Raw genomic sequence first — 25,910 nt, 5'->3', positions numbered from 1 at the left:
GAAACTCGCGGTTAACATTCTCTCCTTGTGTTTGAAAAGCTGTCCAAAGAGCATCAAGTCCACGGTCACCGCTCGTGGTCTGATTGTTTCCTCCGTTGTTGCTACCATGTGCCATTACAAGACCAACGAATAGAGAGGAAAAAAATCGCTATCTCGTTCGTAGCCCAGGAGATTAATGGCTCTGATACCAAACTGATGTAGGACGAAACAAGAGAAAAAGAGCAATTGAAGCTGAGATAACAAAACACAGGATAATTCTTTATAAAATATTCAATGTCTCATCAGAAGCTTACAGAAGAGGTTTTATAGATAGACTTACTGGAAGAAAGCAAGAGAAATAACTGCTAGGAAGTTGGGAAGGGTAAACATCACATAGAAAATAACAGTGCATGGGAAAAAGAAATAAACAGTAAATACAAAACACATGCATGTGAATTGTGGCCATCATAATGAAGATGTAAATGTGTTCTGCACGCCATCACGTTCTTGGAGGGGTCGTGAACGGCGGATCCTTCCACCTGCTTGCACGTGAACATGCTCTTGAAAGAATACCATGAAGACAGCGGCTTTGCCGGCTTCAGTTGATTCTTCGGATTCTGCAGGTTTGATGAGTGTACGGTCGGGTCGTGATCGAACGGCAGGTTGAAGATGAAGATAACGACTGTTCTTGGAGATCGAAAGAATGATGGGTTAAGTTGACCATTTTGATACCACATAAATTGACCATTTTGCCCTCACATATATTTAATATAAAATAGATTATGCTTTTACGATCAAATTTGGCCGGTGATTTGGCCGGCATGACCAAATGTGTTAAAAAATGCATAGTTAAAGGATTAAATTGTTAGTTTTTAAAGTCAAGTGTTGCAATTAACAAGACCCCTATAGTCATAGAACCAAAAGTGCAATTTACTCTTTTTTTTTTATATAATTTAGTTACAATGATGATAAGAGAAATTTGTAATCGCTATTTGAGGGTGTTTATTGAGTAAATCTGAATTTCACTCTTATGTAATAGCTCACTGATAGGGAATAATCTTTAGGTGTATGACCGTATATCTGCTCAGTATGTATTATGTATACGTTTGAGAAGCATTTCCCGATCTTAACCGACCCTGTTTGGGTCCAACTCGAATTGACCCGAGGTACAAATTCATCATTTTTAGATTATTAGTTAGTGCACAATTCCTTCTAAGCTCAGCCCCAACCTTAATGCTCGGGCCAAATACCCCTAACAGAAAAGCCTCCTACACTAGAGGACAAAATACCTATGACATGGGGGTAACCCTGACCTGGGTGGTAAGAGTGATCCACCTATAACTGAAAGGTCGTAGGTTCCAGCCTCAAACTCTTGTGATTTTCAAAAATCAGACTATTCATTTGACCTTTCTTTCATGACAATTTAATATATATTTTTATAAAGTCTTAAATTTAGTTTATTGTAAAAATTATTTATTGATATTCTTGATTCAAATTGACCTATTTTATTTAGAAGCAGTACAGTTTTTTTTTTTTTTTGAAATAACAAGCAGTACAGTTGGTGCTTAAATTTCTAAAGTTTTCATTTTCAGTGGGGTTTGAAAAGTTAATTAAAGATGATATTTTTATACAGTAATCTTATTATTGTTGAATGAATACGAGTACCTGAGGGGTTGAGAGCAACTGGGTTCAGATTATTAAAAAATGGCATCTTCGTCTTCACTGCATCTCAAATCCCTACTCCACACAAAGCCTACATACCTAAACCTAAAACACCAGGTAAGTACGGAGCAGTTGCTGCTTTTGCCCTCGCGCGCAGTCTCTTTCACTTAACTGGGTTTTCTTGGAATGGGATTAAGTCAAACAAGTATCGGAAAGTTATGATTTTTACAGAGCTTGCACAACAATGTTTTTGCTTATTGCCGTTATTGGATCCTTCCATTACGCCATGGAGTATCATAATATATATTAAGTATTTGAAATCATTATTATATTTTGGTTTGAGCCTTATTTTTCTCGTTTGATTTTAAGTATTTGAAATCATTATGGTATTTGATAATATCGGGAATGATATACTCCGTATTTGACTGACACATTCTTACTTCGAGGTGTTCATCCACTTTGATTTTGATTTGGAGAATGTGTTATCTCTGAAAAATCTTGTTCTGCAACTCTAACCCAAGGAATAAGGTTAACAGGAAGAGGAGTTTGTTGATACTTTTTTGTGTGTTCCTTTGCTCTCATTTACCCATTGTAATTTAGTTGAAATTTGCCATGTGGTACTTAAAAAAAAAAAATAAAAAATTATACTGACTCTGTTACAGTGTAGTATCTATTCATGCCACCTGGTTCATTATACGTATTTATTTTGGTTTTGTGGGGGCAATCATCCCTTGGTTTAGAGGTTTGTTTGTTTGTTTTGTGTGTGATAGGGTTCTATGACTGGAGAATTTCCAGTGGCTATTGCTTGTAACCCTACAGTGAATGGGAAGGAATATCGTGCATTGAGTGCCAAGAAATTTGAACTAAACTGCTTGCGAGACAGAGAAATGGATGTTAGTGTGCCGGCTCTTGTTGGTGGTGTTGCTGAATGCATAGATGGTCTGTAAAAACATTTATTGATGGGGATTCCCTTTCCCGCCCTATTTTCTCAAGCTGTTTAGTTTGGTTACTAGATTATCATATTGATTGATGCCAGATACAGAGGATAAGGCGCTAACCGAGCAAGGGGAGCCAAAAGATCCAAGCTTTTCAACAGTGCTGATGAATTTTACTAACGATTTTGACCCTTATGATGCCTTGAGCACTCCTTTGTATCAAACAGCTACTTTTAAGCAAGTAAGTTTCATGAATTTTAAGGAATAAAATGGAACACCTTATGTTTGTTCATCTTCAGGCTGTTGATTAATGATTATACTAAAATGGCTTTCTTCACTGAGAGTCAGAATGGTGATAGAATCAAGCTGATACTCTGAATAATATGTATTACCATCACTGGCCACTGCAGCCTCATAGTTCCATTCCACATTCATATTAACTTGTTACTGAATGCCCTGTGATGTCTTTCTGCAGCCTTCAGCAACGGAATATGGCCCTTATGATTATACAAGGAGTGGAAATCCAACGAGGGATGCATTAGAAAAGTGTGTTGCTTCTCACGTCTGCATACTGCAGTTAATGCAGGTCTATATATGTTCATTATGATATGTGCACTCATCCACATTTCTCAATATTTCAGGCTTCTCGCAAAGCTTGAGAAAGCAGATAGAGCATTTTGCTTCACCAGTGGGATGGCTGCCTTGGCGGCTGTAACTCGCCTCGTTGGAACCGGTACTTATATAATTCTCTAGGTGTTAATCATAGTAGTTATTTTCTCCTAATTTTTTAAGTAGGCACATATTAGGCTCATTCAGTTGCTCACTTGGTTATGGTAATTTGTTTTCTAGTTCCTTGAGATTACTGTTGGAATTATCCTTGAATTCTTTGATTTCTATTGCTTAATAGGTGAGGAGATTGTTGCTGGGGATGACATATATGGTGGTTCAGATCGGCTATTGTCACAAGTAGTACCAAAAAGTGGAATTGTTGTCAAGTTCGTATCAGTTTTGTTAAAATAACTTGTTCTCAACCAGAAACTTAGTGCTTTTATAATGGCTGTACAGGCGAGTTGACACAACTAATCTAGATGAGGTTGCATCAGCAATTGGAGCAAAGACAAAGCTTGTGTGGCTAGAAAGTCCTACAAACCCTCGTCAACAAATTTGTGATATCCGTGTGGGTCATAGTGATTTTGAACTTTGAAGTTCCTAGTTTGTGCTTGTATGGTCCTTTGTGTTTTTTGGATTGTTAAAGGAACCTTGCAAGAATATTAAAAGAACGTTTTCTTCTTTCACACTCATGTTTTTTTATTTCCATGCAAATATTCAATTCAGAAAATTGCTGAGATGGCTCATGCTCATGGTGCTCTCGTGCTGGTGGATAACAGCATTATGTCCCCTGTATTGTGTTGCCCCTTGGAGCTTGGAGCAGGTATTGGGAACTATCTTTTTCTTTCTTCAATTCAATTTATTTATAGCTGAGTTTTCAACTGGTCAATTTTTACCACCCTTCACTTTTCCAGATATTGTGATGACTTCAGCTACTAAATTCATATCTGGTCACAGTGATCTTATGGCTGGTATCCTTGCTGTTAAAGGAGAAAGGTTTTTCCACTCTTTCTTTATAGACATTTAATGTATTGGCTACCTCCATTCTGGGATTTTCGGTCCTGAACGTTCTCTCATTAATGTATGCTGTGATGCCACTCTTAGTTACTACTCCATATATTATAGCATTGCAGTGTTTTTTTCTATTTGTTTCTCTGAAGGTTGATGGTGACCTATATGGCTATATTATATTATTAGGATAAGGCTCAAGTAATAAGAAGGAAACATAGCTTTGTTTATGTATAAGTTTCTCTAAAAAACAAACGCTGACCAATTCAGTAATAAAATGCCTTGAATTACAAAAGAGTCCCGTTTGATTGTAGGGCATTACCAAAGTAACCATGAATTTGATTATATGGCTCTAAACTTTTCACCAAAGAGTATGTGAATCATTTTAAAATCTCACTATATAGTTGTGTTTGCATCTATCTAGTTTCTATTTTGGGTGGAACTCAATGAATGCATTGTATTTTCATTGTTTCTTGTTAACAACTCTGCAATAATCTTCTACTGATTTAAAAGATCAATTATAATTTTGGCATTTTATTTCTAGAAGTGAAAGGAAACTAGATTGTTTCAGCTAATAAGTTGAATTATACAAACCTTTAATGTACAACAATTATAATTATAAGTTGATTTGCTCTTTTTTTTGTGTGTTCAGTATATTTCTATTGAAGTATTTTTCTGTATGTTACTCATTTGATCTAAAGTTTGAATGGTGCCTTATCGTCTTTACTTATATATTATGTGGACTAGTGACGACCTGAATTTTGTTTCTTTAAACCAGATTGGGAAGGGAGTTGTATTTCCTACAAAATGCAGAAGGTGCGGGATTAGCCCCATTTGACTGTTGGCTTTGCTTAAGAGGAATCAAAACTATGGCTCTGCGTGTTGAGAAGCAACAGGTTAGTTTTCTTATGTGATGAAATGGAAAACATTGGTGCCTAAAGTCAAAATCTTGAAGTAAGTTGTATGGTAAAACGATCTCTAGATTGGATATATCATGGTATCATAGACTTTGCTGGTATAATTTCAACTAGGGGTATATTTTGGGAGATATATGAACTTCAATTCAAAAGAAAATAAGGATACGCAAGGAAACCAACAAATATTTGAATGTGAGGAAAAACCATGGGCCTGAAGGGCCTTGTAAAGATGTTCACGATGATTTGGGAGGGAGGTATATGACAAGAGAGATGTGAATTTCTATGGGGCTCTCCTATTTCTTTAAACGAACTTTCCAAGTGGGTCGTTCTTCTTCTAATGCTTGCAGGAAAATGCACAAAAGATTGCTGAATATCTCACCTCCCATCCAAGAGTGAAGAAGGTTAATTATGCTGGTCTTCCAGGTCATCCTGGACGGTCATTGCACTATTCTCAGGTATTGCCAACCCAACCAAACCCGTAATGCTGCTGCTATCGTTTTTGGTGTCCCATTTTTTCAACCTTGTTCTTTCTAACTTCCATCCCCCCCGACAGGCGATATCGTGTGGTAATTATAAAGATTTTGTCTCACTAATTGCAGGCAAAGGGTGCAGGATCAGTGCTTAGTTTTTGGACAGGATCTTTGGCACTTTCTAAGCATGTAGTTGAGACCACAAAGTACTTCAGTGTTACTGTCAGTTTTGGTAACTTCCACTTCCTACTACTCAAATTATTTACTAACTATCATATGACAAAAAATTAGCCAAATGGCGATCACGGGGGCTTACCTTATGGTGAATTTTGACGACAGGAAGCGTGAAATCCTTAATAAGCTTGCCGTGCTTTATGTCCCATGCAAGCATACCTGCTGCAGTGCGAGAGGCGAGAGGGCTTACTGAGGATCTCGTTCGTATTTCTGTTGGAATTGAAGATGTTAATGATCTGATTGCAGATTTAGACTATGCACTTAGAACTGGCCCAGTTGAGTGAGTGTTCAGGATGATCAAGCAGTAGAAGAAATGCTTCACTCATTTTAGTCTCCATTGTTATCCATTTGAACATGTCCTTAAAAGCAAGAATCTTAAACATCATTCAACTATTAATTTTAATAGAATCCCAACTTTCTACAATTCTATCATTGATTTACAGACCATGTAAGTAAATCAAAACAGGTATATATGACTGAGTTCATAAGCATCAAGATTGTTAGTTAGCAGATGAAATTCTTGGGCATCATTCTAAGGGCATTCCCAATGATTATCCTATTTTCTCCTCAAATTGCAGGCTCAACTCATTCCCATCACCTTATAATCTCCTCCTCACTCTCCTTTCTCCACTCTTCATCATCAAATAAGTCTTCAGGAGGATCATAAATGATCATATCCGGAAAAAGTTCAAGAAAGTCACCCTTAACCTTTTCTCTCAAATCTGGATAAGGAAGAAGCCCTTTTAATATGACTCGGTAAGGCAAAGATAAAGGGGGATCAGTAGAGCTTCTCATTTCATCGTATATATGCATTGCCTCATCAGACAATCCACTATCCAAAAATTCCCTCACAAGGTCACCAAATGTATGTTGATCAAAAAGGACACCTTCACTCTTCAAATCTTCCCACACCTTCTTTGCTTCATCTACCCTTTTGTTCTTTGCAAGCATCAAAAGCATATCCCTATAAAAAAACATATCTGGCCGATACCATATCTCTTTACGCACCACTTCATACATCTACACATGTAAACACAATAGTCAAATACTTTGTCATAGATGAACAGAAGTAATCCTGTTTAGGCACTTCCGAAATCACAACAATTGATCTCACTGACGTAATAGCAAGCCGTTTCTATTTTACTCTAAAAATTAACCATAAGATTAAGAAAAAACAGTTCAATGACTAGAGTGCCACAAACAAGAAATTTTCTAGAATAATTGCTTTCCAATGAATACACCATCGTGAAAAAGGTCTATTTCACTATAAGCATCAATGGTTAGGCATTTATATGGGTCATCACTTTGAGCATTACCAAAATACCAAACATAATGTTCTTATTTTTCGCAACATAAACTCATACTTTTCTCAAGCTTATTCAAAACTAAAAGGTAAGCATATAGTGAACTAATATAAATTTAAGACATCAAATTCTAGAAGAATGTGTGCACTCTGATCAATTCATAATAATGTATCAAGCAATCCGGTTGAACAACTATGAAAAAAAGAGAATGTTATGATTGCAACATTCACTTTTCAACAAATAAAATGTAGCAAGAACTTAAAAAGTTCATTATAATATACTAGAAAAAAGAAGTTTTTTTTTCCTCTGTTTAAATTGGTACCTTCATGGAAAGAAAGATAAGGTCTTGTCTCTGGAATTCGGCGAGGACAGCGAGGAGGTCAGATTTGAGAAGTCGAGAAACATTTGATTTCATAAACCGTTCAAGCCGAATAGGGTCTGACTGTAACCGCTTGAGTTCCTTGGCCACCATTAGACCTTCTTTCCCCATTTCCTTCTTACGTCTCCAAATCGACACACTCGGACTTGATGCCGCTGCATTGGAGCCGATGATGATATGTCTGAATGTGCTCTTGTTGTTCGATGAGGAGGATGATGATGAGTGAGGGCGTAAGGGTAGTCCTGACGAGGCTCTTCGCAGGAGGTTCTGGCAACAACGCCTCATTTCCTATACAGTCAGCAGTACGGTGCTAAAGTCTGATGCTTGGGTTTTTATAACTGTAAAATCCTAAAAGTGAAAAGATCTCAATGCAATTTCTGAAGCACATTTCGCCCCAGCATATAATAATATATAAATGTGCAAAATCCAACTTTTTTAAAAATATAGTTCAAGTAATTAACATTTGCTTCAAATAGGAAGACAAAATTGAGACACCAATCTCCAAAGCAATGTTCTTAAACCAATCTCTTTTGCATGAGGTTGGCTCTCCATCATCTCATTTTTGAAAGATCTGGTGACCTTGAATTCAGCATTCCCAGTTCAATGGCCATCATCTGTCATCATTTCATGGGAAACAAACAAAGAAAGAAGTGATTATCAACTGAAGAAGAGGGTGAAAGTAACATTGCCAAGATTAATTACAATTAGAAGACAGCCAAGATATTGTACAAGGATAGATGGTATTTCTATTGATGATCATGACTAACAGACAATCTGATCAACAAATGCAACAATTTATACTAGTTCCTATTAGGATCAAGCGCTTACCACTATGCCAAAAGCTATAGCTAGTAGCGAAGGTGTGATTTTATTTCCTTATACTGCCACACATTTTCGAGAGGCAGGGTGCTGGACTTGGCCCTTTAGGCCTCCGCCCAACAACCCCCTAATCACTAAATCCATTAAGACTGTTATGCATAAATCATGTCTTCAGCACTTGAAATCGCATTCTCAACAATTCTAAGAACCATGCAGTGAGATGAACATAGACAGCATGCCCTTACAAGTCACATATTCCACAGCAATGGGTATGTTAATCATTTATCAGCATTCATAGCTCAAAGTTATGATTTATTCTGAACAACAAATCAAATGTAAAATACATTTTGCTTATATGTAAGTTAATTGTAATTGATAACAAAAACATGCAACTTGGATACCATTTTCTGAAAGGAATCAACTTCAGGTTATGAAGAATGAATTGCTATCTATCACGTCCTACTTGTAACAAGTGTTGAAACCTTAAACACATAATTTTCCACCACATTTCAGCTATGAAATCAGGAACGGGAGTAGCAGGAAAGCTAAAAGAATGATAACACTCATACCTCATCATATTTTTAAGTGTTTCACACTAATAATAAAAAATAAAAAAGGTCTTCAACCATATAAACCTACTTTATCATGGCACATTTACTACAACCAGGTGCCAAACAAGCAGTAATTATGAATGTAGAATGTTAGGGAACCATCAGCACTCCCAGTTCAATATTTTACTCATTCCCCATACTGAACTTAACAGAGATATATCACCTGGAATTCACTGCAACAAATATGAAATTTCATTGTTTGACCAAGATAAAATGAATTCAATTGCAACTTCAAAAACTACCAACAATCTAATTACAGAATATAAAACACAGACAGACATGCACAAGAATAGAGCAAGAAATAGCATTATAGTTTTCCACTCTGGATTTCAATAACCTATATACACATTCAATTCTATCAAACAAACGGTAAGAGCGAAAAGCCCAGCAATGGTACAACGTACAAGAGGTTAAAAGGATTTCCAATCTCAATAGCATCGCACGTATCAGAATCCCAAACGCGGTAAAGCAGGTTAGGGAAATGGAAAACCCTAAACTTTTAAGGAAATCCAAAACTCAAGTGCAGCTTAGCGAATACTCACTGAATTTTCACAGGGGAACAAGGGATCCATGGGTTTTTTGGGGGAAAAAAATTTGGACCATTTCTCGATTTGTGCGTGTCATCCTTGCGCAGGGGCCATGCTAATCTTCTCTGTATCGTTCCAATTTTATCGGATGTCCCCGAAGGGACGCTCAGTGCTTCCATGATAGAGTATGTATACTGGAAGCAAGTTGTTTCATCAGCCGATGTGGGAGCAAAGCGTGGTAAGCGACTACAGCATAAAAGTACTCCGTAAATTAGAAGGATACCGTTTCCTAAGCGGCCCATCAAGGCCCAATACAAATTTACAATTTTTTTTTAATGAAATACAAATTTACCAATTTATTAATTCCGAAAAGTGTATACAATAAATATTTTCTCCATTTCTTTAAAATATTTTTTTTATTTATATAGTTTCATTTTCTCGTGGATTTATATTTGTGTGCATATACCCTTCTTTATTGAACCTATTGTTTAAAGAAGTTTTCAATATTACCCTGGTAATAAAATTTATTTTCTTTTAGTCCATTTTTTTATTGACATAATATTACATAAGAATATTTTGCAATAGAAAATTTACTGTGAAGATTTTTATTTTTATTTTTTTTATGATATTGAAAAAAATTATTACCAATAATATCGAATACGAATACAATTGGTACCAGCAATGATCAAAACTGTAAAATCATATGTGCATAACTAACCTATAAGGCAATGTGGTGGAGACAAATACTCAAACAGAAAACAATCACAAAGTTGAAAGACTGAACAAGATTACTACATCAAGAATATCTGATATATCTCTCCCAAGTTACAGTTTGGGTACAATAATAAATAAATAAATAAATAAAAGGGGATTGTCAACATTATAACATTATTTTCTAAGACCTATTTATTTTCAATAAATATAGTTCTAACTAATTAACATTTGCTTCAAAAGGGAAGACAAAATTGAGACACCAATCTCCAAAGCAATCTCTTTTGTATGAGGTTGGTTCTCCATCATCTCTCATATTTGCCATGAATGAATTCAGCATTCCCAGTTCAATGGCCATCATCATCATCATTTCAGGGGAAACCAACATATTATTCTTATACTGGGAGAGTTCCAAAAATGTGCAACCTGTGAGACTGATTGGAACCATAAGAAGATACCCTCACCAGCTTTTCTTTCTGAAAAGGAAACAACTTCAGGTGCAAACACATATCTCTGGTGTCCAACTTGGCAAAAGCGTGGGAACCTTTATGACTTCATTGTCAATCATGATTGGATTCAAGCATGAAATTAAGAAAGGGAGTGGTGGGAAGACTGGAGTACTGGACTATACAAACTGCAGAGCAACAAATGTCAAATTTCAGTATTTGAAACGCTCAAACTCTCCAGCATTCAACTCCAAGTAAGATTCAGTGCAACAGTGATACGGGCATAAACATCGCAATAAAACATTTCACATATTCCATGAAAAATGCCAACAATAACTTAACCACTATAGCCTGAAGTGCTTGGCAATGGGTATCACAAATGCCAACAATAACAACAACTCTAAGAACCATGCAGTTAGATGAACATAGACAGCATGCCGTTACAAGTCACATATTCCACAGCAATGGGTATCATTTATCAGCATTCATAGTTCAAAATTATAATTTATTCTGAACAACAAATCTAAAAGAGATTTTGTTTATATGGAGTAGTTTATTTTATATACTTCCCATTTTCTATACTAGATCATGGACATTCAGCTACTGGACATAGAAGAATTACAGAAACTACATGGTGATTTTAGATGTCAATCACATCTTTACTTGTACAGAGCACAGAGGTTTGAGAAGATTGACCTTTAAATTATTGTTGAAGTGACAAGCTAGCAATGAATTCGCAGAGTATTAAGAGAAACAAGACTAATAGATATTCTGACCTCTTAACCAAAGCACCCAGACCCCACAATCATATGGTAAGCTAATTGATAACTGTTTTCTGAAAGGAATCAACTTCAGGAATTCAGGTTATGAAGAATGGTTCGCTATCTATCATGTTCTACTTGCAACAAGAAGAAGAAGAATCCAAACATATAAAACTACTTATCATATCACATCTCATACAACCAGGTGCCATCTGATACATAATTATGAATGTTAGTGAACCATCAGCACTCCCAGTTCAATATTTTACAGTATTTTTACTCATTCCCCATACTAATCTTAACAGAGATATATCACCTGGAATTCACTGCAACAAATATGAAATTTCGTTGTTTACTAAGATAAAATGAATTCAATTGCAACTTCAAAAACTACCAACAATCTAATTACAGAATATAAAACACAGATAGACATGCACAATAATAGAGCAAGAAATAGCATAATAGTTTTCCACTCTGGATTTCAATAACCAATATACACATTCAATTCTATCAAACGCGGTCAAGCAGGTTAGGGGAATGGAAAACCCTAAAAATTTAAGGAAATCCAAAACTCAAGTGCAGCTTAGCGAATACTTACCGAATTTTCACAGGCAAAAAAAATTTGGACCATTTCTCGATTTGTGCGTGTCATCCTATCGTTCCAATTTTATCGGATGTCCCCGAAGGGACGATAAGAGCTTCCATGGCGGAGTATATGTACTGGAAGTAAGATGGCTCATTGGCCGATGTGGGAGCTTGTCCTGAAGAGAGTAAAGACAAACAAACGTAAAACACCATTATGTCCTTAAATCGGCCCGTTAATGCATGGAAACCCGGTCCAATTCCCCTCGTTTGCTTTTCTTTGTATCTTCTTTATATTTTGTTTAATTTAATTTAATTTTTGTTTTTTGTTTTATTCTAATTATGAATTGATAATTTTTGTAGCTTTTTCGTGACTCACTATAATTGAGTTTATAGCTAATATGTTACATCATTATCATGTTCTAATAGTTAAATTTTACCCAATAATTAATTATTTTAAATTACTTGAAAATCTCATTAACATGTCAAATTTCAAAACTCCAGACTTGACAAATCTTGCAATACATTAAATTTCAAAACTTGAAACACGAGAGGATTATTTTAAGCAATGGTACTCTATTAGTAGGTAGACATTACCATGTGGTCTCGAATTGAACAGGGCTAAACTCGGTTAACATAAAAGCTACGTAGTATTATGAGAATGAACTATTGATTTGGCATGGAAAGCTTTGTTCTTTTGTAGAATGCAACAGAATTCATAGCCCAGATAGTTGAAGACATGACTTAGAGAACCAAACAAACACTTGAAGAAAGCAGAAAGCATTACATCAACAATTTCCTTTTAATACCCATACACAACGGAACAATCTTATTCAAGAATTCATGTGACCAATTACAGTTCATGATTCAATGATAATGAAAAAATAGGGACTGTGACATTTCAACCTTGTCTAAGACTATCTATTTTCTTTCAGCAAGTATAGTTCGGCTAATTCTCATTTGCTTCAAAGGGAAGAGAAAATTGGGACACCGGGCAAGGTAGCTCCAGCTTCAATGATGTAACAGTTCCCCGAGACATACTCAGATGAGTCGTGGATTAGGTATCGTACCAGTGATGTTAGCGCTGGGTCTGATGTGCCGTATGTTCTCAAAGGTACAGTCTTCAAAGCAACGTTCTTAAGCCAATCTCTTTGCATTAGGCTCTCCGTTATCTCGGATTTGAAGAGTCCAGGAGATATTGAGTTCACTCTTATTCCATGCTTTCCCATTTCAATGGCCATCATCTGTCATAATTTCAGGGGAAACCAAAAATAATTATCAGCTGAAGTAAAGAGTGAAACATTACCGGGATTGTGAATAGAAGACAACCAAGATAATGGAGAAGGAAATATGGTGGTAATTGTGTTACTAACATACTACACCTGCTTCATTAGGTTGAGAAAGTAGCTATGAACAGATACTACATTGTAACAGAGTCAGTAGTACTCAAAAAAAAAAAAAAAAAACATACTACACCTGCTATATATTTGCATGCAATAGGTATCATAGGTGAGAGCAAACCGTGAAAAACAGAGAATTGCAATGCAAAAAAAAAAAAAAAAAAAAAAAACATACTACACCTGCTTCATTAGGTTGAGAAAGTAGCTATGACCAGATACTACATTGTAACAGAGTCAGTCGTACTCAAAAAAAAAAAAAAAAACATACTACACCTGCTTCATTAGGTTGAGAAAGTAGCTATGACCAGATACTACATTGTAACAGAGTCAGTCGTACTCAAAAAAAAAAAAAAAAACATACTACACCTGCTTCATTAGGTTGAGAAAGTAGCTATGACCAGATACTACATTGTAACAGAGTCAGTCGTACTCAAAAAAAAAAAAAAAAACATACTACACCTGCTTCATTAGGTTGAGAAAGTAGCTATGACCAGATACTACATTGTAACAGAGTCAGTCGTACTCAAAAAAAAAAAAAAAAACATACTACACCTGCTTCATTAGGTTGAGAAAGTAGCTATGACCAGATACTACATTGTAACAGAGTCAGTCGTACTCAAAAAAAAAAAAAAAAACATACTACACCTGCTTCATTAGGTTGAGAAAGTAGCTATGACCAGATACTACATTGTAACAGAGTCAGTCGTACTCAAAAAAAAAAAAAAAAACATACTACACCTGCTTCATTAGGTTGAGAAAGTAGCTATGACCAGATACTACATTGTAACAGAGTCAGTCGTACTCAAAAAAAAAAAAAAAAACATACTACACCTGCTTCATTAGGTTGAGAAAGTAGCTATGACCAGATACTACATTGTAACAGAGTCAGTCGTACTCAAAAAAAAAAAAAAAAACATACTACACCTGCTTCATTAGGTTGAGAAAGTAGCTATGACCAGATACTACATTGTAACAGAGTCAGTCGTACTCAAAAAAAAAAAAAAAAACATACTACACCTGCTTCATTAGGTTGAGAAAGTAGCTATGACCAGATACTACATTGTAACAGAGTCAGTCGTACTCAAAAAAAAAAAAAAAAAAAAAAAATGCTCCTGCAGCAGGCATAAGTACCAACAAACAGGATCTGCAGAGGACTGTCTGCTCAAAATCATGATTTGTAATGCGGAACTGCTTCACTAACATTCTGTTCTACATATCTAGCTAGACTAATCTTAAACCCCTAGAGCCTCTGCCTAACAGCCACTAGAGGAGCTAAATCTCGAGTCACCCTGTCAGTTCTCAGGTTCCGGCCCCCAGGTGGATCCGAACCCCCACGTTGGAGCGACTTTAAGGTGATAGGTCGAACCAACTGGCCCCGTGGGGCAACAAAAACAAAAAACCTTCCTGCTATTTAAAGTGGTGATCCAATGAAAGGTCCACACAACCAATTAATCAAGTATAGTACAGACCTAAAATCACAGCTATTAAAGAATAACAGCACACGCAAATGAATGCAACCTTTGGATCCTGACTGAAAGATGCAAGAATGCTACCTTTGTCATTGTGTTGACAGCAGCCTTTGAACAAGCATAGGCAAGGCTCCCTGGCAATTGTCCACGATTAAGACCAGCAATTGAAGAGATATTAATGACAGAGCCTCCTTGTTTCGCATTGCACATGTGCAAACAAACATATTTTGAGACCAACCATGTGCCAGTTAAGTTTGTTTTAATGATGCTATTCCACTCTTCTTCAGACAAATCCAGTGGAGTGTGTACCCTTCCTGTGATTGAAGATGAAGGAGTCAAGAGTATTGACTTAAGGAGAGCAATAATTTTTGCATTATTTTATAATATCCTTCAACAACCATAACAGCAAAACCAAAAAACAATTATTTCACAAATTTCAAGAGAAATGCTGGAGAACTATCATCATTTTTTATTCATTAAATAAATATTATAATTGATGGATCCCATCACTGAATTAATTGGTGATAACTAAGTGAATATTAACCATTTAATCAATCCCTAATAAGCCATAGAGCCACTCTCGAATCAAAACTCGACGAAAACCAACAATAATTCCAATTATTGAATTCATCAGAAATTTTAGCGAAGTTCCTGCAAAAAGCACTTTGGAAACGGAATGGCGATCGGGGAAATTACCTCTGACGCCGGCGTTGTTAATCAAGGCATCGATACGGCCAAACGCATCCCAAGCCCGCTGCACGGCGGCCTCGATTGCGGGCCCATTCGCACTCACATCGAGCTCCACGGCCACCGCGGTGAGCTGCCGGCTGGAGTTCGGCTCCCCGGAGCCGGAACCAGCGCCGTTGATTTCATCGCAGAGAGATTGAAGCCGGTCGATTCGGCGAGCCGCGGCGATGATTCTGCAACCGGCTTTGGCCAAGTCGAGGCAGAACTCTCGGCCCAGCCCCGACGACGCTCCGGTGACCATCACCACCTTGTCCCTAAGGCTCCGCCACGGCTCCATGTGGGCTGCCACTTGGCTACGGCTCTCCATTACTCGCCCTGAGCTCAAAGATTACCAGCTAACGTAGGAGCAAATATATGGAGAAGTGAAGAGTAAAGACCTTTGCTGGGTAATGGGGTTTGCAGTTGTTGGGTATGAAAATGGTTAGGCTGCCTATGTAGAAGGCAATACAAAAAAGTGTGTGATTTCTCTTCACTTTCGAGAACACCACTACCCAGCTATAATAATAATAACACGTTTATTATTATTATCTTTCACAATTATTTATCTACCTACTTATGTCACTAATAGTTCAGTATATATATATAATTTACTATTAGAAAATGTGTCAAATATGCCACTGAATTTTTACACTTTGTCTAGTTGAAACATCAAACAAAAAAAAGTGTGCTATTAGACCATTAAACAAATAAAAATTGTGCAAATAGCATTTTTTAATGTTAATTTTAAGTTTTCGGTAAATATGATGTCATAATGTTAAATTATATATAAAAAATTATTTTAATTATTATTTTTAAAAATGAATAAATGTCAAATAGGTCACGGGCACACGAAAATGCAATTAGACTATTGGATTTAAAAAAATTACAATTGAATCCATAAACTAACATATTTCATGCAATTTGTCCAATTTACCAATTTTCACAGTTTCTAACAAGTTATCCCTCCACCTAAGATGCATACATAGCATTTTATTTCTAAAATAAAAATTAAAAATTAAGTTTTTAAATGCTTGTTAATTTTTTCCCAATTTTATTCTTATTTTGTTAATTTGTCAGTTTTAAAATAATAAAAACTTAATTATTTTTTTTAAACATTTGTTATTTCTTTCATGATTATTCTTTATTTTTCATTCACGCATTATTAATTTTAAGCATACAATATATTGATTTATTCGTCTCTTTAAAAAAAAATTTGAATCCACCTTGACCCGACTTAACCGGAAGTGAACTTACTAATATTTATAGTTTTGTACTATAAAATAACCGCAAAAAATGCCATTTTATACTAATGTTTTCAATAACAATTTCATGTCTCAATCTCTTCACATCATTAGTTCTTCTCTATAGTAAGGTTTATAGTTGCACACATTTGACTCAATCTCTTCACATCATTAATTCTTCTCTATAGTAAGGTTTATAGTTGCACACATTTGACCAGGAATTACAATCATGTTCTCTGGTCTATTCAAACTATTCTATTAGTTTTAATTGGCTGATTTAGAAGAAAACAACATGGCACCTTACTTTCAAATTGTTTCGACCGATTTGAGTTAATTTTTTTTTATTTGTTTTTTATTTCTAAATTATAATTAATCGTGCTATTTAATTCATGAAACAAGGTGATGTATCTCAATGGAAGTCTGATAATGGATTCCTTAGAAAAGAGACAAACACGTTGACTTTGAAAGTTTTAGTTAAGTTGAGACATGAATTTTGCTAATTGGACGAAGCAAACATGAAAAGTAAATACTAGGTAGTACTGTCGAAGTTGAAAAGGAGTTTCTAGGAAGTAGGAAGAAAGGGGTCATGGTCGTTATTGACTTTGACCATTTCCACACTGCCGTATGAAACCGTGTTTGGCACTTTGGCTTAACAAACTAATTAGTTTACACACACTTTTTGTGCTTTTTACATGCGCACCGTGCAGTTTTCATGTGTTTAATATTGTACGTTAATTTCGTCTAACAAAATAAAAAGAATATTATATGAAGTTTGACTGTACTTTTTTAATACTATAACAACTAATTATTTGGCGAAGACCTTGTGGTCTAGTGACACCAGTTGCACTCATCGCTCGAGTAGACCAACTAGGCCGATTTATCTACCAATTTTTTTCCGCCTAATAGTGAAAGCGGAACGACCTAGGCACCGCCTAAGTCGATTTTTACAATAGTAATAAAAATAAAGATACAAAATTAATCTCATAATATTTTAATCTATCGTAACTATGATTTCTTTTATTCAAATCTCATATCTAAAATGGGCATATATAGTAATGCATTTCATGGCTACGAGTAAGGATGGCTAAGCTACTTGCACATATCTCATATATTAAAATTACAAGTGCATTTTTCATTAATTCAATTAAGAAGTTTAAACTTCAACTTATTATTTAATTTGTCACTCTCATTTGAATGCAACTACATGAAATTTAAAATTACCATTATTTGGGTTAAATGTCCAATGGTAATTAAGCGAAACTAAAAATAAATCATAAATAGTTCAAAATTTACAAGTTTTAATCATTAAAATTTAAAATTATGCATTCGGGTATCTTTGATGTATGTTTTCAGAGAGATTTGGTAAAAAAGAATCCCTAAACCTTTAAGACTTTAACATCTACATTGGATTTAGATAGGAGAAATAGTCTAAGCGTCACATTTTTTTTAATGAGTGAATTTTGAATTTAGTCCTCTGACGTTGAACAATTCAATACTTAAAAACTAAACTTAGTAATTTTAAAAATTAATAGTTAAAATTAAAAACAAGTGACAGTCAAAATATTAAATTTGGAAGTTTTTTTTTTTTTTTTTTAATAAGTTGAGCTAATATGAAGGTATTGGTTACACACTTACACCGCCTATATGGAATTAGTGTACCCAACTTAAATTTGCAATCTCGCGCGCGCACACATATATTTATATCATAATTAAACAAATTTATTTTGTACTGTTTTTTTTTTTTTTGGTGATATGTACAGTGCACTACTATTAACATTTTTACTAGTATTTCCACCCGTGCGATGCACGGAATAGATTTGTTATAACTGCATAGGGGAAGGAATGAAAATTTATGACTGCATTTTATACAAAAAAAAAAAAAGGCGCGTATAGGCTATTAAAAAAATAAATGTGCTCACCATTAAATTTCGAATGACTTGACATCACATGGATCAAACAAAATAGTCAGTACTCAAGTAGCCATAAAAAAATATCTTGATTTATCACATAAATGTCAAAATCTTTGATAACTCAAAGATACCCAAGTCCGGAGGATATGCTGAATACTATTCCACTGGTCCTAAAGAGATGCTCCGACAATGAAATAATGGACTTTTAGTCGAAGAATATTCTCATTATTCTTTTTTTTTGTTAGTATTATTGACTTTGTTACAATGCAATATTTATTCATAACTACTTTCTTAACCTATTGAGGCTTGAACCCACCCATTTCCATATGGGAATGCAATCGAGTGTCACTAGACCACAATGTCTTAGGCATATTCTCATTATTCTATTCGAGTATAATGAGAAATTAGTAGACAATCTTTAGTGTGACATAATATTTATATTATTCATATAAAACATGTCAAACACATCTTTCAAGATAAACTAATAAGTAGTGTATAAAATTTCTTGGAATAAGCGTCAAATTAGCCATCGAACGTAACAAGAAAATACAATTTGGCCACTCAACCTAAAAAAAGTACAATTAGACTATTCAGCATTTTAAAATCATGCAATTTGTCCCAAGTGACCTCCAGTGGCAGGTTACCAACAAGTAATTTTAAAAAATAGAAATTATTTATAATAATAATAATAATAATAATAATAATAGTCTTCGACTATATGATCCATGGAGACTGTCTCGTCTCCATGAATGTTAAGACGAAAAAGAGAAGAGATAGCTTGACTGCCTTCGTCTCTTTATATTTTCTTTTTAAAACTTTAACAGCACGTTTGGTTCACGGAATGAATTTGGAGGGAATAGGAATACTATTCCATAAGGAATGGAATAGGTAAGGAATAGAATATGAATTGTATTATAGTGTTTGGTTGGCGGAAGGAATAGACTTGGAAATTCTATTCCAGCGTTTGGTTGGTTAAAGGAATAGAAATGGAATATATATTTAAAAGACATAAATGCCCTTGTACAAATTATTAGTATTAGTATTATTATTATTAGTATTAGTATTAGTATTATTATTATTATTATTAGTATTAGTTAGTATTATTATTATTATTATTATATTATTATTAGTATTATTCTTATTATTATTATTATTATTATTATTAGTATTATCATTAATTATTATTATTATTATTATCATAACAAACCTGTATAAACAAGGTTGTTGTCACAGTCATCGGATCTTCCCCTCTTTCTGTTTCGTTCTCTCTCCTATAAGCATTGTGTTTCCCTACGCACTGCAAATTCATATATATATATATATATATATATATATATATATATATATATATATATAAATATGTAATATATATATGTATCCATTTCTTTTTTCTCTCCCTGTTCGTATACACCCATCTCGTAAAGAAACGCATGCAGGATTGGCGCTGTTGAGGTTTAAGGAAAGAGTGATTGAAGATCCGTTTGGGGCGCTTTCAAGCTGGAAGTATAATGGCGATGGGGAATTGAATCCATGTTACTGGTTTGGGGTTGAATGTTTGGATGGGAAAGTTGTAACGTTGTGAGTGATTCCTCTAATACAATGATCTTTTTGAATGATGTTTTCTTGTCCCTGATCATGATATTAAGGATTGTATGTATATATATGCTTATAACTGCAGAAATTTGAGAGATCTTCAGCTTGGAGGGACTTTGGCACCTGAGCTTTGTCAAATATATACTCTGCGGCTGCGGCACCGCGCCGCAGTCCGCAGCAGTATATATATTACTCCCGCATATATATATATATATATATATATATATATATATATATATAAATAAGTTATTGGTACAAAAAAAAAAGGTTAGAATAATATCTTGAAGAAGAATAAGTGAGATTTCTGCATGTGATATGATGATAGAAAGAAAAATGAGCGTAAAAAATTAATGTTTAAAAAGGGTAAAAATGAAAATAAATTAAAATACCTATTCCTGATGGATCAGTAATAGGCTAATACCGGGGAGTGCTGGTAATAGCTATTAGCCTTGGGTAATAACTCATTCCCAGGAACAATAAGGAACATTGTTCCTGGGAATACAAATGTTTACCAAACAACGGAATAGTTTATTACTGAAAATGCTATGCCATTCCCTGCCTATTCCGTGAACCAAACATCCCGTAAAGAGACGGCTGCCTTCATCCCTTCCATTTTTTTAAACTTAAAAGGGAAGAAGGCAGCCACGACCGCTGCCTTCATCCCTCTATTTGTTTTTAAGCTTTGAAGGGATGAAGGCAGCCATGGCCGCTGCCTTCATCCCTTCATTTTTTTTATATTAAATTTTTGAAGGGATGAAGGCAGCAATGGCAACTGCCTTCATCCCTTCATATATTTTTTTCTTTTTTAATAGTTTTTTTTTTAAATTTTTAGTTAATTACCTGTTGCTAACTTGCCATTGCAGGTCACTTGGGACAAATTTCATGATTTTATAAGATTGAATAATTTAATTGCACTTTATTTTAATTGAGTGATCAAGTTGCATCTTCACATTACTTTTGAGGGCTAATTTGACCCTTATTCCACATTTCTTTAGTGATGTCCATATGTATATATATTTATTTACAACAAAATTTTGTTTTTTTTGTTTTTTGTTTTTTTTTTTTTGTTTTTAAATTTTCAAAAGAAAAAAAAGAAGAAGAAATTATTGAGGCGGGCGCAAGAAATTATAAGTAATGACATCATCTTCTTCCGTACCAGCGAAGGCTGCAAAATGCCGATCCAGAGAATCCACAGAGGGAAGCCGAGACACAGATCTCCAGTCATCCTGCTCATATCCATCGTCGTAGCCATAGCCCTTATCTACCTTTACTCTTTCCTGTTCTCCACCAATGACATCTCAATTTCCTCTCCCCGGAGAATACGGGACCTCATAGTCGAGCATTCCAGGGACCCCCCGCGCAATGGACCCGACAAGTACCTCTATTGGGGCACCAGAATTGATTGTCCCGGAAAGCACTGTGACACCTGTGCTGGCCTCGGCCATCAAGAGTCCAGCCTCCGCTGTGCCCTCGAAGAAGCCTTGTTTCTGCACAGGTAACACTCTTAAGGAAATTTTTATCCTTTTTTCCCCTTCTCTTTTAACATAGCATCTGATTTCTAGATTTCTCCCCTTTGCATTTTGGCTATATTGAAGTTTTAATGGTTGGACTGCCAGTTTCTAATGACATTTGCATAATTGCATGTACCTGATCACGTGCGGTGATGTTTGTGTCTCATTTTTTTTTTAATAACCTGGTAATATATAATTTGGGATTTCTGGAAATGTTTAATGGTGTATTGATAGAGGAGGTTGCTTTGAATTCGGAAAATATTTCAATTTTAGCTGGCTTTTGAGCTTGAACCATTGGTGAATTTAGGACAATATAGGAAATTTGATGAGCAATTACTATTGCAATATGCAGTAATTTGAATGAATTGAAATTGTCAACTCTACCAGTTGGAAGTGAGATATTATGATACAATTATACCATTTGAAATCCTGAAATCGTTTTGTTAATTTTGGATGAACTTTTGCCCCTCTAAGGGTTGCAACTGTAGTTGTTTTTCTTTAGTGAATTAGAACACAAGCGTGTTGGCATTCTATTTAGTGATGAAGACTATGGTACAAGATTGATATAATGGTAATGTTTTATGCCTAAAAAAGAATACAATCGTCCTTTCCTCATTTTAGGACATTCGTGATGCCTTCAAGGATGTGTATCAATCCAATGCACAATCAGAAAGAGAATTTTGATCTGCCAGGGAATTCAAGATCAGTGGAAGGGTGAGTTTTTTTTATTTTTACTTTTATTCCCCCCTCCTTCGCATGAATAATCATACATTATATTTCCTGCATTTTCGTTGCTTCTTTCTAGATTTTCTGTTAGCTCCCCTACCCTCGAAGAAAGCAAAAGAGAGTAATGTGAGTGTAAAGTTTCACCCTAAGTCTGAGGAATAATGCCCAAGTACCTTGTGCAAGGGGATAATGATTTCACAAAGTTGCTAGTTACACTTGGGGCTAGATTGGTTCAACTTGGAGCAATTTGTCCCTTCATTATTAGTGATGCCTTTGGTTTTGGGGTGGGAGGTACCGAGGTAATTTTTTGTCCCACAACTATAGAATTAGTTTTTAAGCTAAATGTTTGGATTGAGTATGCTACCTTGCTCTATCCCAATGTTCTTGGCTCAGATGCTCAGTGAAGTAGGACAATTATATAAAAATGTAGGTCTCTGTGTGTGTGTTTCATGAACATCTAGTGCTTCATGACATAATCCAGATAAGATATGTCAGGAGAAGGTTTTTGCTTATTTATTGCCAACATTTGTTTCATTTGCTAGGTGGACAGGTAGCTCCTGTGATATGGATTCCCTATATGATCTAGACCGCATATCAGACATGGTATCAGTAATTTTAGAGAACACAAAAATGTGGCATCGGGTTCTCTCCACGAGCATGAAATTAGGTTCCAGAGGAGTTGCACATGTTAAAGGAATCAGCCGGACTGAACTCAGAGATAATAGTTCATATTCAAATATTTTACTGATAAATCGAACGGCAAGTCCCCTTTCATGGTAATTTATGATTCTTAATCTTTCCATTGTTGTTTCTTTTCTTATTACTTTTTTTTTTTCTCTTCCAACCTTATCATGCATGTGGCTTCATCATAAACTCTTTCTAGTTAATGATTGCTCATGCTTGAAGAGTGATATTGTTCTTCTGGTTTCTTGAAACTGCTCAGTATAAGATTCCATGAATTTATTCATTTTGTATTCTCCTTAAAAACTAAAAGTGCATGGTGACTTTGGCATGTGTTGTTCATTTTCAAAGCTTCCAGCCACTGGCATTGTTTTTGAATTGAGACATTTTTTTCTGTAGGTATTAATCATGGTAAACATTCAGGTTCATGGAATGTAAGGATCGGAAAAATCGTAGTGCTGTCTTGTTGCCTTATTCTTTCCTTCCTTCAATGGCCACAAAGAAACTACAAGATGCAGCAGAAAAGGTTAGTTGACTGCATTTTGTTGGGCATTGATGGGCTTTCTTTTTTAAACATTGTTTTTTACCTGTCACTGACAAAGTTTTGATGACATGCTTCCTTGGTTCTTTTTCTTTTTAATTACTTTGATTTGGTGCCTTACCGTGCTTAAGGGTAGGTATAAGCCTTGAGATGCATAAACCTCATAAACTATGCCTTCATTAAAATTTTTAGCACTTCTATAAATAGCATATTATGCCGTGTCTAAGAATATGCGCTGTTGCACAACTTCTGACCATTGCATACTTGCATATTTTCATCCACTGAAGATAAAGGGTTACTATTTAAACTATACTACTAACAATTGAAAATGCACCAGATAGAAGAAAAACAAGAAGCAACTATGAATTCAACAGATACGGAGTAACATATTTTATATTTATTGGGAAATTTAATGAACCATACAGAATTGCCTCTATATTGATAATTATTTATTCTATTATTAGATCATAGGTATTTTGACCAAATATATATTGGTTTTAAGAAAGGAGATGATAAATTCACTAATAGGGTCTACTGAAAGCAGAAATTGAGAGGTTCCCCATGTTCCCATCCCTCAAATGTTCTTTTATTAGTTAAAGAAATAAAAATTGAAGGTTGAGAAAATGAACGATCCATAGTAAATCAATTAGATTTAATCTTTTTGGGCTAAGTGAAACTAAATTTAATTCCCTTCACTTTTTTTTTTTTCCCAAAATTTCTGCCATCTCTATGACTCTAACCCTTTATAAATTTAATGCCCCATCACTTGCTTATTAAGCCATAAGACCTTCAGACCTTGACTTCAAATGGGTAAGCATGTCAAACATTTGACCTCAAGAACTAAGCTTATTATCCTGCATGACCTCACTCCTTAATATCGTGAGATTTGACGAAATTTTCTTGCTAGGGGTGGGCAGATTTGGACCTGCTGGTTATGCTTTAGATAACCTGAAATTTTGCCTTAAAAGTGTTTGGCTGTTGGGGTAGTTTTGTTTTCAGATTGGCTGGAATAATGAAACAAAAATGTATAGTTCTGTGTTCCCTATGTTCCCGACCTATCATAGGATATTTTCTGCTGAAACTAGGTTGGAATTGGTACATATTTGATCATGATTATAATTGATGAGTGTCCATTTTCTGTCGTGTATGAGTTGTCCATTTATCTTCACTGTTTATTATCAGTGAGAAAATGGACCATGTATTTCTCATTGGTAATGCTTCTTTTCCTTTTTCTGAAGATCAGAGCACTCCTTGGTGACTATGATGCTATTCATGTGCGCCGAGGTGATAAGATCAGGATTAGGAAGGATAGGTTTGGTGTTGAACGAAGCTTAAATCCTCATTTAGATAGAGATACACAACCAGAGTTTATTCTTTGCAGAATTGCTAAATGGGTCCCTCCTGGGCGGACTCTTTTCATTGCTTCTAATGAGAGAACACCAGGCTTCTTTTCACCCCTGGCCGTGAGGCAAGTGATTCTACCAAACCTCAGCTTTTCATTCATTTGTAGTTTGGCTAAGCTTTGTGCTGTTAGCAGAAGCTCCAAAGTCGGCATCCATAGCTGACCAGACTTTTCTTTTCTACATGCGTTACACTCTAATCTGCAGGTACAAGCTGGCCTATTCATCAAATTACAGCAGCATTTTGGATCCACTGATCGAGAACAATTATCAGCTGTTCATGGTGGAAAGACTGATCATGATGCGAGCAAAAACATTCATAAAAACATTCAAAGAAGATGCTACAGATCTGAGTCTTACAGACGACCCGAAAAAGAGCACTAAATTATGGGGAAAACCCATTTATATGATGGATGGTAACAATGATTGCTAAGAGAGATGATGAATGTTGAGATCTCTGTCTCCCTTCCATAGCGCAAATTTGCAAGTCAGTTTTTCATGACTTGTGTCTAAACTGTGTTGTGACATGAGAGAGTAAAGCTGACAAGATGAAATATAGTATTTAGGTGTAGATTCAAAATGTATTAGATGCTTGTGATTTCTTATTCTCATTCATCTATTCTGGTTTAGCAATTGAATAAAAAAAATGAAAATAAGTCTTACTACATTTGATTTGAACTTTGAAGACTGAAGTACTATACAAGTGGAACTAACATTATCCTTATCCTCGTACAACACCAAAAAAAAAAAAAAAAAAA

General features: G+C 35.2%; 4 protein-coding genes, 1 long non-coding RNA gene and 1 other non-coding gene across 8 annotated transcripts; 2 read left to right on the top strand and 4 right to left on the bottom strand.

The window, feature by feature from the left end:
* Positions 1-1,595: 1,595 nt before the first annotated feature.
* On the top strand, positions 1,596-6,241 carry LOC116030049 (cystathionine beta-lyase, chloroplastic). Of its 2 annotated transcripts, none has more exons than XM_031272156.1 (13): positions 1,596-1,758; positions 2,412-2,580; positions 2,684-2,817; positions 3,052-3,122; positions 3,218-3,309; positions 3,484-3,571; positions 3,642-3,753; positions 3,912-4,008; positions 4,100-4,181; positions 4,972-5,089; positions 5,458-5,565; positions 5,710-5,812; positions 5,920-6,241. In XM_031272156.1, exons 1-13 carry the CDS (start codon positions 1,684-1,686, stop codon positions 6,096-6,098), a joined length of 1,428 nt encoding a protein of 475 aa, XP_031128016.1. In that variant the 5' UTR covers positions 1,596-1,683; the 3' UTR covers positions 6,099-6,241. The 2 variants fall into 2 exon arrangements, with proteins under 2 accessions (XP_031128016.1, XP_031128015.1); XM_031272155.1 differs by having other exon boundaries at positions 1,599-1,758; positions 2,678-2,817.
* LOC116030054 (pentatricopeptide repeat-containing protein At1g62350-like) lies at positions 6,179-9,683 on the bottom strand. 2 transcript variants are annotated; one of them, XM_031272161.1, is made up of 3 exons: positions 9,332-9,683; positions 7,441-8,111; positions 6,179-6,834 (listed from the first exon to the last, which is right to left on the bottom strand). In XM_031272161.1, exons 2-3 carry the CDS (start codon positions 7,780-7,782, stop codon positions 6,409-6,411), a joined length of 768 nt encoding a protein of 255 aa, XP_031128021.1. In that variant the 5' UTR covers positions 7,783-8,111; positions 9,332-9,683; the 3' UTR covers positions 6,179-6,408. The 2 variants fall into 2 exon arrangements, with proteins under 2 accessions (XP_031128021.1, XP_031128020.1); XM_031272160.1 differs by having other exon boundaries at positions 9,470-9,683.
* Positions 9,516-9,618, bottom strand: LOC116031133. The gene has a single exon (XR_004100562.1). It is a non-coding gene; the product is annotated as a U6 spliceosomal RNA (small nuclear RNA).
* Positions 9,684-10,221: 538 nt separating the features above from the next.
* Positions 10,222-12,159, bottom strand: LOC116030481. Its single transcript, XR_004100417.1, has 2 exons — positions 11,971-12,159; positions 10,222-10,799 (listed from the first exon to the last, which is right to left on the bottom strand). It is a non-coding gene; the product is annotated as an uncharacterized LOC116030481 (long non-coding RNA).
* A 539-nt stretch (positions 12,160-12,698) lies between these two features.
* LOC116028356 (3-oxoacyl-[acyl-carrier-protein] reductase FabG-like) lies at positions 12,699-16,038 on the bottom strand. Its single transcript, XM_031270044.1, has 3 exons — positions 15,520-16,038; positions 14,908-15,137; positions 12,699-13,198 (listed from the first exon to the last, which is right to left on the bottom strand). The coding sequence occupies exons 1-3, from the start codon at positions 15,875-15,877 to the stop codon at positions 12,920-12,922; spliced, it is 867 nt and encodes a 288-aa protein (XP_031125904.1). The 5' UTR covers positions 15,878-16,038; the 3' UTR covers positions 12,699-12,919.
* Positions 16,039-20,140: 4,102 nt separating this feature from the next.
* On the top strand, positions 20,141-25,819 carry LOC116028846. Its single transcript, XM_031270679.1, has 7 exons — positions 20,141-20,278; positions 21,453-21,788; positions 22,426-22,518; positions 23,073-23,306; positions 23,635-23,737; positions 24,991-25,220; positions 25,360-25,819. Exons 2-7 carry the CDS (start codon positions 21,466-21,468, stop codon positions 25,583-25,585), a joined length of 1,209 nt encoding a protein of 402 aa, XP_031126539.1. The 5' UTR covers positions 20,141-20,278; positions 21,453-21,465; the 3' UTR covers positions 25,586-25,819.
* Positions 25,820-25,910: the final 91 nt, after the last annotated feature.

Source organism: Ipomoea triloba, chromosome 9 (assembly GCF_003576645.1).
Source record: "Ipomoea triloba cultivar NCNSP0323 chromosome 9, ASM357664v1".
Taxonomy (NCBI): domain Eukaryota; kingdom Viridiplantae; phylum Streptophyta; class Magnoliopsida; order Solanales; family Convolvulaceae; genus Ipomoea; species Ipomoea triloba.
Note: the sequence above shows the minus strand (reverse complement) of the source record. Positions and strands in the feature narration are given on the sequence as shown.

What these genes read in the sequence shown, in the direction of transcription:
- LOC116030049 (XM_031272155.1), top strand. Translation starts at nt 1,684, where the DNA reads ATGGCATCTTCGTCTTCACTGCATCTCAAATCCCTACTCCACACAAAG. An exon ending in AACAAATTTGTGATATCCGT is followed by an intron (nt 3,754 to 3,911) that starts GTGGGTCATAGT and finishes TATTCAATTCAG; the next exon opens with AAAATTGCTGAGATGGCTCA. An exon ending in GGTCATTGCACTATTCTCAG is followed by an intron (nt 5,566 to 5,709) that starts GTATTGCCAACC and finishes CACTAATTGCAG; the next exon opens with GCAAAGGGTGCAGGATCAGT.
- LOC116030054 (XM_031272161.1), bottom strand. Translation starts at nt 7,782, where the DNA reads ATGAGGCGTTGTTGCCAGAACCTCCTGCGAAGAGCCTCGTCAGGACTA. An exon ending in TTATCTTTCTTTCCATGAAG is followed by an intron (nt 6,835 to 7,440) that starts GTACCAATTTAA and finishes TTACATGTGTAG; the next exon opens with ATGTATGAAGTGGTGCGTAA.
- LOC116028356 (XM_031270044.1), bottom strand. Translation starts at nt 15,877, where the DNA reads ATGGAGAGCCGTAGCCAAGTGGCAGCCCACATGGAGCCGTGGCGGAGC. An exon ending in TAACAACGCCGGCGTCAGAG is followed by an intron (nt 15,138 to 15,519) that starts GTAATTTCCCCG and finishes CTTCAATCACAG; the next exon opens with GAAGGGTACACACTCCACTG. An exon ending in CTGTCAACACAATGACAAAG is followed by an intron (nt 13,199 to 14,907) that starts GTAGCATTCTTG and finishes AAATTATGACAG; the next exon opens with ATGATGGCCATTGAAATGGG.
- LOC116028846 (XM_031270679.1), top strand. Translation starts at nt 21,466, where the DNA reads ATGCCGATCCAGAGAATCCACAGAGGGAAGCCGAGACACAGATCTCCA. An exon ending in ACGGCAAGTCCCCTTTCATG is followed by an intron (nt 23,307 to 23,634) that starts GTAATTTATGAT and finishes GTAAACATTCAG; the next exon opens with GTTCATGGAATGTAAGGATC. An exon ending in TTTTCACCCCTGGCCGTGAG is followed by an intron (nt 25,221 to 25,359) that starts GCAAGTGATTCT and finishes TCTAATCTGCAG; the next exon opens with GTACAAGCTGGCCTATTCAT.